Raw genomic sequence first — 13,202 nt, forward strand, 5'->3', positions numbered from 1 at the left:
GTCCGGAATGAGTGAAATGTTTTCATGTTGCGATGAAAAAGTCGCCAACTAATAATAAAGAGCGGTTTAGCGTTTTGGCGCGGAATAACGGACACAAGCGACTGGCAAAAGCTTCGTGACTTTTGGGCTTTGTGTTGAAGTTTCCCGACGAAGCTAAAAGCACTCCGACCTTTAAAGGTCAACTTCATTTGACCTCGTGTGAACTTTTTGAATGCGCACGCGTCTCCTTTTGCGACTTTCAGCACGAGTTGCAAGGAGCCGTTTCGTCCGCGAGGGAAGCCTTTCTGTGACTCTTGCGGTCTCTGCGCGACCTCCCCTTTAAAGCCGGGTAGCGTCCGTCGACGGTCGGGCTGTCGTCTCGGGCTCGTCGTGTCAAAATGTCAACAGCGTGAGGAAGACGGCGTTGAAATACAAATTCGGATTCGTGCGGGACATTTCTTGTTCATTTGGACATTTGGCTCCTTGCCGTCCAACAAGCAAAAAGTTGGACGTGCATTCAAAAAGCCTCCACCGGGTCAAATTCATTTCCTCAAGCGGAACTTGAGGGCGATCCCCTCCGAGCCCAACGGGACAAACCCGTCGGGAGGGGCCGCCGTCCGGCCGACATTCCGCGCGAAGCCGGGGAACGCAAAAGCCGCCGAGCCGAGCCGTTCCGGTTCCCCGTAATCCCGGAATGCGCGGAATGCCGGCCGCGCGGCGGGAGAATACGGCGGTCAACGTTCCCAGAGAGAGGCGGCTCGCCGGCCGGCTTACCTTCCGCCCACGGCAAAGTCGGAGATGGCGTAGTAGTACGACTTGAGCACTTTGGGGTCGTTGAACACTTCGTCGCCGAACGTGTTCAGGCGGTTCAAGGTCACTCGGATGTCCGTGGCCGTCACCCAGTCCTGCCGGGTCAGAGGTCACACGGCGGGTCACGCGAACATTTACGGCAAGCCTTCCGAACGCACGCGACGACGACGTTTTGAATTTGCTCCAGTTTGTTTGTCCACATACCAAAAAAGCTTTCGAACTGTCCCCCCCCCCGGTGGGAAAGAAGGTGCCCCTCCGGAATTCAACCTCGTACTTCGCGCGTCAACTTCTACTTCCTGTTTGTAAAACGTCTCCTTCCCGTGTGGAAACGATTCTTTTGCACGTGTGGCGTTTAGGTGCGCAAGTCGAGGCGCGAGCGAGCGAACGGCAATTTGAGAGAGCGGCAGAGGCGGAGCGTTTCAAAGCGCTCGCGTGCGGTCCGGGGAGCCGGCCGAGTCGAGGAATTCGGGGCGGCTCGCTCGTCGGAACGACCAAACCGGACGACGACGGGGCCCCCGAGGCTCCGCTCGGGCGGCGGCCGTGACGCGCGGCGAGCGCAGACGGCGAGCGGACCGGCCGCCCCGCTCTCGTCACGGACCGTGAAAAAAGGCTGGCCGTCGGCGGGAAGCTTATCCGACCCCTCGGGGGCTTTTGGGCGAGAGCTCGCCGCAGCTGCCGCGAGGTAAACAATCGGCGTCCCGGCGGGGACGGACGGACGGACGGGGCCAACGCAAACACGACTCCCCCGAATGGATCGAGGCCAGGCCGGTTCTTCGACTCTTCGGCTCCGAAAACACTCGCTCGCCGAGGAGCGCCGTCGTGACCGACACGGCGCTACGGCAGCGTAGTAGGCTTAGGTGTTCTTCAAAAACGAAGCGGACTTTATTCCCCCAAAAGTACATTTAATATTATTGGACGCCACTGTAACATGATGCAGTTGGAAAATTACTAAAAGAAAACTTCAATCCTAAATTGTACCTTCCTAAATGTTGGAAAACCAAGTTCCAAAAGAATACATGCAAATGTATTGTACTTAACCAATACACTTACAAAAGAAGTATCCAACAGTTTGAAGATTTCATGCAGTCGTTTGTTCGTGTACCACTAGGGGGAGCCTGCGTACCACACTTTTTCACACGGTTTTGAGAGCAAAGGGTCTTTTTTGGATGGAAGTGTAACATGACAAGAGTGAAGACTTTTCTTTCTTCATTGATTTGTCTTTATCTGTCCCGAAAACACCTCCCACGAAGAATGTTTGTTGCCTGTTGCTGTTTTTGTGCGCCTGGAATTGAAGAAAAGTTCTTTTTTCAATGGCCGGGGGCGCGAGGGCCTTATCGAAGCTGCTCGCAGCTCCAGTTCAACGTTCATATCTTAATGTTATGACTACCTTGGAAAAGGTCAACTTTTTCTTCTCGGAAGATGACAACTTTGTATCCCAACAAAATAGCTTTGTTCCTGTAAAGAGGTCAACCTTTGTCACCCACCGTGTGCAAAAAGTCATTTCCTTTCAACGACTAATCTTTTTGTTTTGGCCAGAAACGTTCACAGTTTGTACTTTCGGAAGTTGTTTCAGGGTTTGTTATGATTTTTCTTCTTTTCCTTTCTTGAAACGTTTGTTGAAGCCCATCCTCGCTCGTCCTGTCAGCCATTTTGGAAATGCGGAGCGGAGAGCCGCGATTGGATTGCTTGCGAACCACAAATGAAACCTTTTCAAAAGGTTGCGAAATGCGGACGGGGAAGCCGCAATCGGCCAAAAGCGGGCGCCCGGGACCGACGGCCGAGAGCAAGCCAAGGAGCCGCGGACCGGGAATCGCGCTTCTGACGGCCGGCCCGCAGCGACGTCCTTTCCAAAACGGCTGACACCACGAGGACGGGCTCAGAGCGAACTTTGTTGGTTTTTTGTAAAAACAACTTTGGAAACTACAAAGAGCAACTGAGTTCCGCTAAATGGGGCTCATTCACTTTTGACCTTTCACTTTGAAGACAATTAAGTACTTTTTGATAACACAAATGGGATGCGTGCAATTTCAATATTTTCCTGAAAAGCCTACGGGCTAAATAACGGTGATCAACAACTCCACAATATTTGCCAGATTTTACATTTGAAAAGTGGCCGTGAGTTGATATTCTCAAGTTCTTCTGTGTTACTTCAATCCACAGTTGAGTTGTTTTTACTGACCGAATTTTTGGGATCCTAACGTTCTGGCGTTGACTCCGCTGTGTTTTGGGGCTCCACATGGTAGTTATGCTAAATTCGTGTTGGAATATGAAGGGGGAAAAAAACGCCTCCTGGCCCTCAAAAACGGAGAAGTGGGGGTAAACGTTAACTCGGCGGCTTTGTTTGAGCAGGTGCTTGCAGGCTTTTGTTCTTTTTCTTCACTTCCTGCATCTAAACGGAGCAAACACGGCAGGCTTTGTCGACCGGCCGTCACGCCCGCGCGGCGATCATTAAACTCCGCGCGGGCCGGAGGGGGAGGGGGAGGGGCCGGGGGGACGCCGGCTCGTCAACGTCGGGCGTCGGCGGGCCGTCGATCGCGCCGCCTTCGCCGGCCATCCGACGTGGCGCCCGGAGGCGGACGCTCGCGCGGTCGCCCGTTCGCCTTCTCTGCAAGTGTTACGGACGACCGAACTCAAACGTTTGGCTGGAAATCAGCACCGATTTGCCTCCATTCTCAGAAATCCATGACTTTTGGAATAGATAGATTGACGATTCCCCCCCCCCCCCCTCCCAGATATATTCTGGAAGATTTTCAGAAAAACAAAACTGTACAACTTCTTTTCAAAAACATACGGCTTATTTCACAAATATACTATTTCCCTCCACAAAACAACTTTTGTTTGGATTGAAAATATCAAATATTTATTGGAAAACATCGGACTTTTGCCAGAAATATTCCCCTTTTTTATATATGAAAAAAATATATATATGACTTCCAAATCTTTTTTAGGGGGGTAATGTAAAACCTTTGGGAAACTTGCATGGATTTTTCTTGAAAATATACAACTTTTTTGGGAACATGTATAACATTCTTTTCTAAAATATGAAGAATATTGCGAATCATAATCCTATTTCATTGGCACCTTTCAAGCCGACAAAAATAAGGGAAAACGGCAAAGGATACAGTGTGAAAAGCGGACGTAGGCAGTCCCGAATCGGCGTCTAGAGTTTCGACTTTTGTGTTCTTCGTCCAAAATACAACTTGATCAGAAATGTAAGGTTTGTGGGCTGTTTGGGTTTTTTTTCCACAAAGATATATAACCTTTTAGAAATGGACATAGTTTGGGGGAAAATACATGACGACCTTTTTTCCAAATATGCACGACTTCTTTTCCGGGCAAAAAAAGTAATTTCCTTCGTTGAACCAGGTAAGGCAATCGAGAAGCGTTTCTCATTTTCAATTTAGGGTTCAGAGTCTCGCTCGAGGCCACTTGGACGGCGGCCGGCATTCAATAATAGAATCCATCTACAACCTATATTTGATGGGAAACCATCCAAAATAGGACTTTTTGCAGAAATAGCTTTTTAAAAACTTTTTTCATTGAAATATGAGAGAGATTTTCACCTTTTTTGGCATATGTAGCACTTTTTGTCCGGAAATATACCTTTTATAGAACTTTGTTCTCTCAAATGGTGTCAAACAGCGGCGCTGCGGTTAAGCGACAGGCGGTGAGAGTCGCAAACAGCAGTCTCCTGCTTTCGGAGCGCGGGCTTAAAACGGCGGCAGCGAAATCCGCCACGGCGGGGGCTCGGCGGGCGTCGGCCCCCGCCCCCCCAGACAGCCGTCCGACGCCGGCGCCCAAAATAAGCCGACGGGCGGCTCGGCTCAAATAAGGAAGGCAAACGCTGCTAAACGTGGACGCCGAACAGCCGGCCGCTACTTTCGCTGTGCGCAGGAGCGCTGCCTGTCTGTAGGCCGGGGGGCTCGGGGGGCCGGGGGGCTTTTCGAGGTTTTTTAGGGAAGATGATCTCTCGACGTTTTTGGCACGGCGATCGCTGCTAAACGCGGAGGCCGAACTTACGTACCTGCAGGACGGGGCTGCGGTCGAAGTTGTAGGCGCCGGGCCGCCCCTCCAGCGTGGAGAAGGCTACGTTGCCGCCGGTGAGCGGCGAGATGTCGCTGAAGTCGTCCGTGCACAGCGCCCGCCGCTCGTCCTCGCCGGTGCGGATGAAGCCGCGATTGCTCTTGTCGTACGTCTTCTCGCACGAGCCGCTGTAGAACGCGTAAGGCGTCCACGCGCCGTCCTCGCCGCCGCGCTTGTAGATGGCGAAGCTCTCGGGACGGCTCGTGTGGAACTTGAGGCGCACGTAGGTGATGTCGAACGCCTTACCTGCGGGGAGACGACACACGCGCGTCAGCTCGCCGCGTCGTACGCGAACGTCCGACGTCGGCCGACGCCGTCGTTATCGGACGCTGACGTGGCATCGGCGCTCTTAATCTCGATGAGGTGTTCCTGGCTGAAAGTTAAAAGTTCGATAAAAAAAACTAAAATAAATCACTTACAAACGTGTCGTCGCACGGAAATGTGACATCGGCACTCGCGTACATCGAGGGGGCGCAAAAATGGTGGCATCGAAGGCTAGCGCGTGATTGTCAAACACGAACACGGTCAAATGACACGCAAACACGTTTCCGTCATCGGATGCCCGACGGCGACATCGTCACCCGTACGAACACGTCGACATCAAACGCAAACGTGATATCGATGCGAACGTATGACGTCGTCAAACGCGAACACCTTTACATCATCGAGCGCCGAGCGGTGACATCGTCAAACGCGAACGCGCTCAAATCAAGCGCGAGTGTGATCTCGTCAAATGCTAGCGTGTGACATCACACGCTAAATGCGACATCATCGGATGGCAAACCCGATGACATCGTCCACCTCGGGCCACATTTGAACATCTGTTTCTCGGCACTAGCAGCCATCTTGTGACAGAGCGGCACCGGAAGACAAACGCACGCACACGCATACCTGATGAGTGTCCAAGTGTGTGTTTGTGTGTGTGTGTGTGGCGGGCGGGGGGTCTTCAGGGGAGAGCAAACGGAGAGCAAATAAAATGGAAGAAGCGGATTGGATGTTTTTTTTTTTTTTTTATGACAAGAAACTTGAAGACAGCGAACACAACATGATAGTTTGTGCGCGCGCGTCAAGACCGGTCTCATTTGTCCAACTTTCCGGAACCGCCCGTTTCCACGCTAGCCCCTCCCACCGGGAGGCGAGCGGCCCGACTCGAGCCGACCATCCAGCCGTCCGTTTTCTTTACCGCTTAACCAACAGAACCTTATTTTATTTATGTGCCCAGACGTATTTGACAAAATGACAACAATAACTACAATTATAATAATTACGACAAACCCTAGATTAGGCTTTACACGATCAGGATTTTTGAGGCCGATCACCAATCAGAGCGTTAAAAAAACAAAAAAAAACAATAACCGATCACAAGAAGGCCAAATTTATCTTGTCGTCTGATTCGTGATGACACGTTGTCTGTCCCACCCCCGCCGACATGTTTTTTTTTTTTTATAAATAACTATTGGCTGTCAGATCTTTACAGTACGACGTCAAAAGATGGGCGACAAAGCTCAAAATAAACCGGCTTTTGGATTCAAATATACTGCGCACGATGGCGAAGGCGGAGTCAATGTCTTTTGCGGAGCCGATCGACGATCGGCGAATTACGACATTAAAGCCGATCGGCATCAAATGCTAATTATCGGGCCGATCATATCGGTGTAAAGTCTATAAAAAACGTGATGACACAATGATGAATTAAAATCTTGGTTAAATGAAATTGTAGCTTGATAAATGTTTTAAAACAAGCAGTCCTAAAAGGTTCAACAGTGTTGTACTTGCAAGTTTAAAAAACTGTTGACTTGACTGCAACATTGTGTGCTGTTTGGACACTTAATTCGGCAATTCTGTTGCAGGCCGCTAGAGGGACTTGAATACTGCGGACCTGCCCGAGAAAGCTTCGACGATGTCCACTGAAAGTGATCGGGGAGCCGGAAACGATGAACAACGGGATTTTTATCATCGAGAAATGGACGATCTTGTCGGCTCTCGGGCTGAAACGATGAATCGAATACAGCGTTCTCTAACTTTTTGAATCATTGATTTGTGACTATCAGTTCATTCAAGTTTAAATCAACCAAGATTTGGGACTTTACTCCTCCAGAAATAAACAAAGGAACAACTCACTCCCTGATCACCTACGCTCTCGATTTTATGTTGCCTACTTTTATAAATTTGGATTTTTCCACTTTGATTTTTTTTGGTCTTCTTGTCCCGATAAAATATAAAATGAATCAAATATAGACCCTTTCTCCACAAAAATTAGTGTCAGCACACTACCACCGAAGAGATTTGCTTGTCTTGTCCAATCTATAAAACGACGCAGAAGGGATTGTCCACAATCAATAAAAAGTGATCAGTGACAGCGAGAGAAAAGAAATGGAGATGAGAAGTAGCAAGAAAGAGCAAAAGAACATTTGGGGGATGTAGACAAAAACGTTTGAATCGACAAATGGCATTGCTACAAAATGAACTCGTCAGCTAAAAGCAGCGCTTGGATTTGAACCCGTTCGGGTGGGACAAGCTCGCCCGCTGCAGAAAATCCCGCACGAGCACCCTCGTCGCCAAAAGGTTTTCCGACAGACAGCGAGAGGGGCATTCTGGGAGTTTTCCTTTCCTCGTTTGGACGTTAACGGTCGACCGCACACCGGCCGGGAAACCATCCTGTCGCACGGGGGCCGCACGGCAACCGCTGACTCGACAATCAAAGTACCGAGACCGGCTTTCCGTATCGGGTGCTCGTGAAGGCTGCCGATACTTAAGGCAAAAAAGAAAATCCGACGCCCACTCGATCCTCCTTGCCAGTAGTCGGCGCCACGCTGCCGCAGCTTCACGCATCAGCGATTCGTCGAGCGCGTCGGAAAGAAAGAAAGAAATTTGACATGAAATGCACCAGTGGAATCTGTATCGGTGAGCGCTCGTATCGGTCTCCACCTGGGTCCGGAACATTTGGAACAAAACCATAAAACGGCGGTGCCGAGAGATAGACGTCGCCATTAGGCCGATGTTTGGCTTTGACTCGCAAGCGCGGCCTTGAGATACGAGCGCCGGGCGACTCGACCGGACAGGCTTCGCGCCGCCAAACTCAACATCAAACGAAGAGAATTAGGTCTTAGCCTTTCAGTCCGCGAGCTTAACGCCAACGCCGATTAGCGTCTGCGTAGCGGCGCCGCGTCACGTTTCCACAAATTGAACACAAATGGTGCAGCAACACGGCTACACTGACAGTATAACAGGACTCGGTCATGTATTCTTCATCCTCTGCGAGGAACGGCTAATAATAGTGCCGTACCGATGAGCGGCGAGAGAGGCGTCGATACGTTGCGATGAACACGATGTCTTATACTGACCTCTGGTGGCCAATGCGGATACACCAGAAGGAGGAGCGTTCAATTGATGCAGTGTGACAAAAACTGTTGAATTCTTCTGAATTATATTTAAAGATGTCGTTACTTTACGTTGTTATGAAGTATAATATTTGGCGGCGTTATTTTCCCCTCATCTAGAGCCACATTTCACCATTTTCTTTGTTTTTGGGGGGAGGTTGGAAGAGATTAATTGCAATTCAAATGTGCATCTGAAGGCACCACATCGTCATGACGACGATAACGCGACCATCACAACTTCAACGTTTTCCAGACGGCTGGAAGGTAAACGAAGGCGAGCAGGAATTCTCAGATAAGCGTTCCCGGGGCACGGAACGTCCCGATGACCTCATCGCATTCCAAACGAATCAAAGAACGCTTTGAGCGTCCGCGTGGGCACGCCGCGGCGGACGCGGGTCGAAGGTCGGCCCGGTCGCGCGCGCCTCCGTCTCGCCAACAGTCGACGATTGTTGGTGGCCAATCGTCACGTCACGCGCGCCGAGGAAACGTGGATGGCACGCGCACTGATGTACCCGCCAACACGCACGCACGTACACGCCAAGAGTCACGCACGACGACGCTTGCCCTGCAGACTCAATTCTTTGTGGCGACCATCTTTGTTCAATATCTGACACATGCACACAAGCGACACAAAATAACTCTCACACGCCAGAAAACAACACACTAACACACACCAACAACTTTCACACACACAGTAACAAGAAACATTCTCTCACATACACACACATGCGCGTGCAAAAGCAACACACACAAACAAGCAAAACACAAACACACTAACAAGTAATACACACACATAAGCAACGCTCACTAACAACGAACAAGTTACACGCACACTACAAAGTAACAGACGCACGCACACACACACACAAGCAAGCAACCCACACTAACACGCTCACACGTACACAAACAAGTTACACACAAACATTAACACACACACGCACGAACAAGTAATACACACAAACAAGCATTCATGGCCTAACTTTCATCGACAGGAGCGAACCCTCCGATTGGTCCAGAGGAGATTAAAGAGTCATGTGACGACCGTGGGTGATAAGCGGCCCGGTGCGCGTGCGTGTGCAAACATCAGTGTGCTAATTCAAGAGACCTCCAAAGAAGCCCCCTCCCCCTCTTTGCCTCGTAAGCCCCCAGGTGTCAGCACGGCAGGAATTCAGGAACAAACAGCAAGGGCCTCGTTACGGATCCCCTTTATCGCGATCCCCCGAGCCCACACAGCCCCGCCCCCTTCCAAGTATTCGAGTACAAGAGCAGTCGTGGGGGAGCGGCGCAGATCCCGCTCGCTTCGAAAAGCTTCTGTCAATCAAACATGCGCGTGTGCGTGCGTACATCTTGGTCTCTCACTTTTAGGCCACGCCCTCTGTGACATCACAGCACGTCAACGAAGAGGTGAGGTCTGCGCGGTGTCAAATGACCCAGAATGCATCTGCTTGTCCTTCTCACATCAATCCCCCCGTCATCCCCCCGCCCCACCGGCTGCTCCTGTCCAAAAATTCCCACACTGAATTTTCTTCCCACAGGGCAGGAAGTCACTCGAATGAGTCGACATTCCTCAAATTAATAACTTGAGCCGCGGTCAAAATATGGAAATGAGCGAACCGCACGCTCATACTAACACACACACATACTAACACACGTTACACGCGCATTTAGAAAAGAAAGCAGGTGGCGCGCGTCATCACGTCGTCAAGACAGGAAGCCGCGCAGACGACGTCCTGCGACATCGTGGAAGTTTTCATCCAGATGTTTAATGACGACCTGTCGCACATTCCGCACGAGGGTTGCGAGCCAGCACACGCACGCAACTGACACACGTACACGTCAAAACACACACGCACCGACATGCACCAACACACATACAAACTCAGAGTAACACGCACAGACACGCATACAAATTCACACACACAAACATGTACACAAAAAGATACACGCACACAAACAGAAACACCCCCCACAACACACACACACACACACACGCACACGCGCGCACGCACTCGATTTCTGCGCAGTTTTGCCAGCATCGTTTCCGACTGCAGGTTTTTCTATGAGCGAGTGCAAAACGTTTTCCAGCTGAGTCGCCTGCGGGCCAGTCGAGACCAGTCGAGGCCAGTCGAGGCCAGTCGGGGTCAGTCGGGACCAGTCGGGGCCAGCGCGTCTTCCAATTAGCAGCGAGGAATGCAGAGCCCGCACTTCAAAGGCGTCGAGCGCACCAGCGGGAAATCGACGCCTCGGGCGCGGATCGTCGTGCCCCCCCACGGTGACCTCTCAACTTAACTACGGACACGAGACGTTCAGATGAACTCGTTCTTTTGAGTGACACTTTTGTACAGTAAACGCGTCGTGCGAGCTGGATAATGTTTGCGTTTTAAAAGTGACACACACGACAGCAGCTCATTTGTTTATTTTTTTTTAAAGTTACTATGTATGGCACAAATCACTTAGTTGAAGAATGATTCATTTCCATTTTAAATTGTAATGATTAAATTTAAATTGTTTAGTACAAGGCGGCACAGCGGGCGACCGGTTAGCACATCTGCCTCACAGTTCTGAGGACCGAGGTTCAATCCCCGGCCCCCCCGGCGTGGAGTTTGCACGTTCTCCCCGTGTCCGTGTGGCTTTTTTCCGCGTACCGCGCTTTTCTCCCGCATCCCAAAAACATGCCCGCTAGGTTAATCGAAGACTCTAAATTGCCCATCGGCGTGAACGGTTGTTTGTTTATGTGTCCCCTGCGATTGGCCGGCGACCAGCTCGGGGCGTACCCCGCCTCTCGCCCAGAGGAACCGAAGGCTTCCGAGTGCTTCGGCCAAGGCACGGTTGTCGAGAAGACGCGCAAACGCCGCCGTTCTTCTCGCAATACGGGAAGGATCCTATTCACGAGAGAATGCGTCTCTGATTGGCTGGCCTTCTCTATCGCCGCGGTTCGAATGCAGGCGACAGCGATAAATAAAACGCCTTCTTCACCTCCGTCCCGGCAGGCCGAGCCGATTGAGCGGCTCGACGATTCAATCGGCCCATACGGACCCTTTTCAAATCGACAAAAATCAGCCGATTTCTGTGGCGATTTTTTCAAAAGAATCGGCCGACGAATCGGTTATCGGAATTCTATTCTGCCAAATATCGGAATCGCCGTCGGTCGGGCCCTCGTCAACAGTGCCCAGGGAGCGGTCGGCTTTTTTCCTCAAAGTCAGTCGGGAATCGGGATCGGCCCCTGACGTGGGGGGGGGGGTCCGCCGAGCCGCATTGACGCATCCGGACGTGCGCGACTACCGCCGCCTGTATTTGAAGTCGCAGCGCAGACGGAGAGACGCGGAGGCGGGCGCAACATCCCGCAAATCCTCACGGGAGGAGAAAAGAGAAGGTGAGCCACTTCCATGAATTAGTGGAGGTCAGCTGAACTTCCAGATGTTCCACATCACGTTCCCACGCCGCCGCCCTGAGGAGGAGTTCGATTTCCAACAGCTGCTCGCTCGCTGACTTTTTCCCACACTGCAAACGTCTTCCTATCAGCTGACCGCGCTCGTCAACGACCGGGCGCCGCCGCGCTTCCGCTAGTGCAATTTTGCCGCCGCGTGACCCGGCCGCGCCGTACTGTCGTGCCCCGACGACGTCGCCACGGCAACAGGTGGACGCCCAGCCGCTCCCGAGCGACGTGAGCGCGGGTCTCGGGAATGCAGAGCCGCCCGCGAGCGCCCGCAGAAATAGACGGCTTTATTTAAACACCCCGAAAGACGAGCGTGACGGCGGCGGTGTCATTTGCGCGGGCGCGCTCGCCCCACCTGGCCCGCGTTTACTCAGGGTCAAAGTTCAGCGAGCAGCAGGAGCACAGAGAGAAAATACAAGTCTACTTTACTGCGTTACCGTGGAGACGCTCACGGGAATGTTCACAAGCCCGACAAGTGGACCGCCACACACACACACACACACACACACACACATTAACTTTGTTTCATGTTTCCCGTGTTCTATGCTGACATGTTATCATGATTATGTATGTTCATGTTAACATATGTTGACGTCCTTAAAAATCAACACTTAACATCCCAACTTTACGGATAGTACGCACACAACATAAACATGTAATCACATGACCGCTAGCTAGGGTTGGGCATCGTTTGAATTTGAGCGATTCCGGTTCCTCGGTTCGATTCCGGTTCCAAACGATTCTCGGTTCCGATTCTTTGAGGGGGCTGGGTCAAAAAGGTTTGTACGGTTTATATAAAGGGTGCCCAAATTCTGAACATCATCCACGTGAGTGTTTGTGACACTGTTAGACAACGCTGATGTGAATTTTGTCCCACTTTATTGTGATGTAAAGTTGCCAGTTTGACCTTTGAAGTTTTAGCGCAACGTTAAGTGTTTTGTTTTATCGGCTCTTACGTTGGTTTGAAGACTAAAATAAACACTAAAAAGCATCAGTGCGCGAGTGCAACCAACCGTCAGCTGCCTCAATGTTGGCATAGAACCTATTTTCCCGTCTCACTCACCCAATTTGAGGCTCGGAGCGCGTCAAGACTTCTACGCATCGCTAAAGCCTCCTTTGAACAACCTAATCGTATTCCAAGTGTTGCACCGAGGCGACCGGTCAGCAATTTTACGAAAGTTAAGTTCGTGCGCGTTCTTCTTCGCCGGTTTCCGCCGCTTTCTTCTTCGGGGTCGGCGGACCGTAGGCAATTTGAACGATTCCGGGAGAAGCGGAAGGCTAGCCTCGATTCCGACGGGTTCTCGATTGTCGACGCCCGGCCCGTGCCCTACCGCGAAGATGTTCGGTCGGGTACGTCGATGCGCATATTCCCTCGATATGCATCGGCGAGCGCGTTCCCGCGTTACGACTACACGCTGCCGCTGCGTAGCACGTTTGCGGACGTACGTGTGAACATACGCTCAAACGAACGCTGACACGTCCTCCCGTTCGCGTATGTTGGCATTGTCGGATTA

General features: G+C 51.3%; 1 protein-coding gene across 1 annotated transcript in view; it reads right to left on the bottom strand.

Moving 5' to 3' along the window:
• Positions 1–13,202, bottom strand: part of lamc1 (laminin, gamma 1) — a 38,498-nt gene that overhangs the window by 24,592 nt on the left and 704 nt on the right. The window contains exons 2-3 of the mRNA XM_061693232.1: positions 4,814–5,118; positions 754–884 (exon numbers count right to left, since the gene is read on the bottom strand). Coding sequence (XP_061549216.1) covers positions 754–884; positions 4,814–5,118 — 436 coding nt within the window. The remainder of the gene's footprint in view (positions 1–753; positions 885–4,813; positions 5,119–13,202) is intronic.

Source organism: Phycodurus eques, chromosome 13 (assembly GCF_024500275.1).
Source record: "Phycodurus eques isolate BA_2022a chromosome 13, UOR_Pequ_1.1, whole genome shotgun sequence".
Classification (NCBI taxonomy): Eukaryota; Metazoa; Chordata; class Actinopteri; order Syngnathiformes; family Syngnathidae; genus Phycodurus; species Phycodurus eques.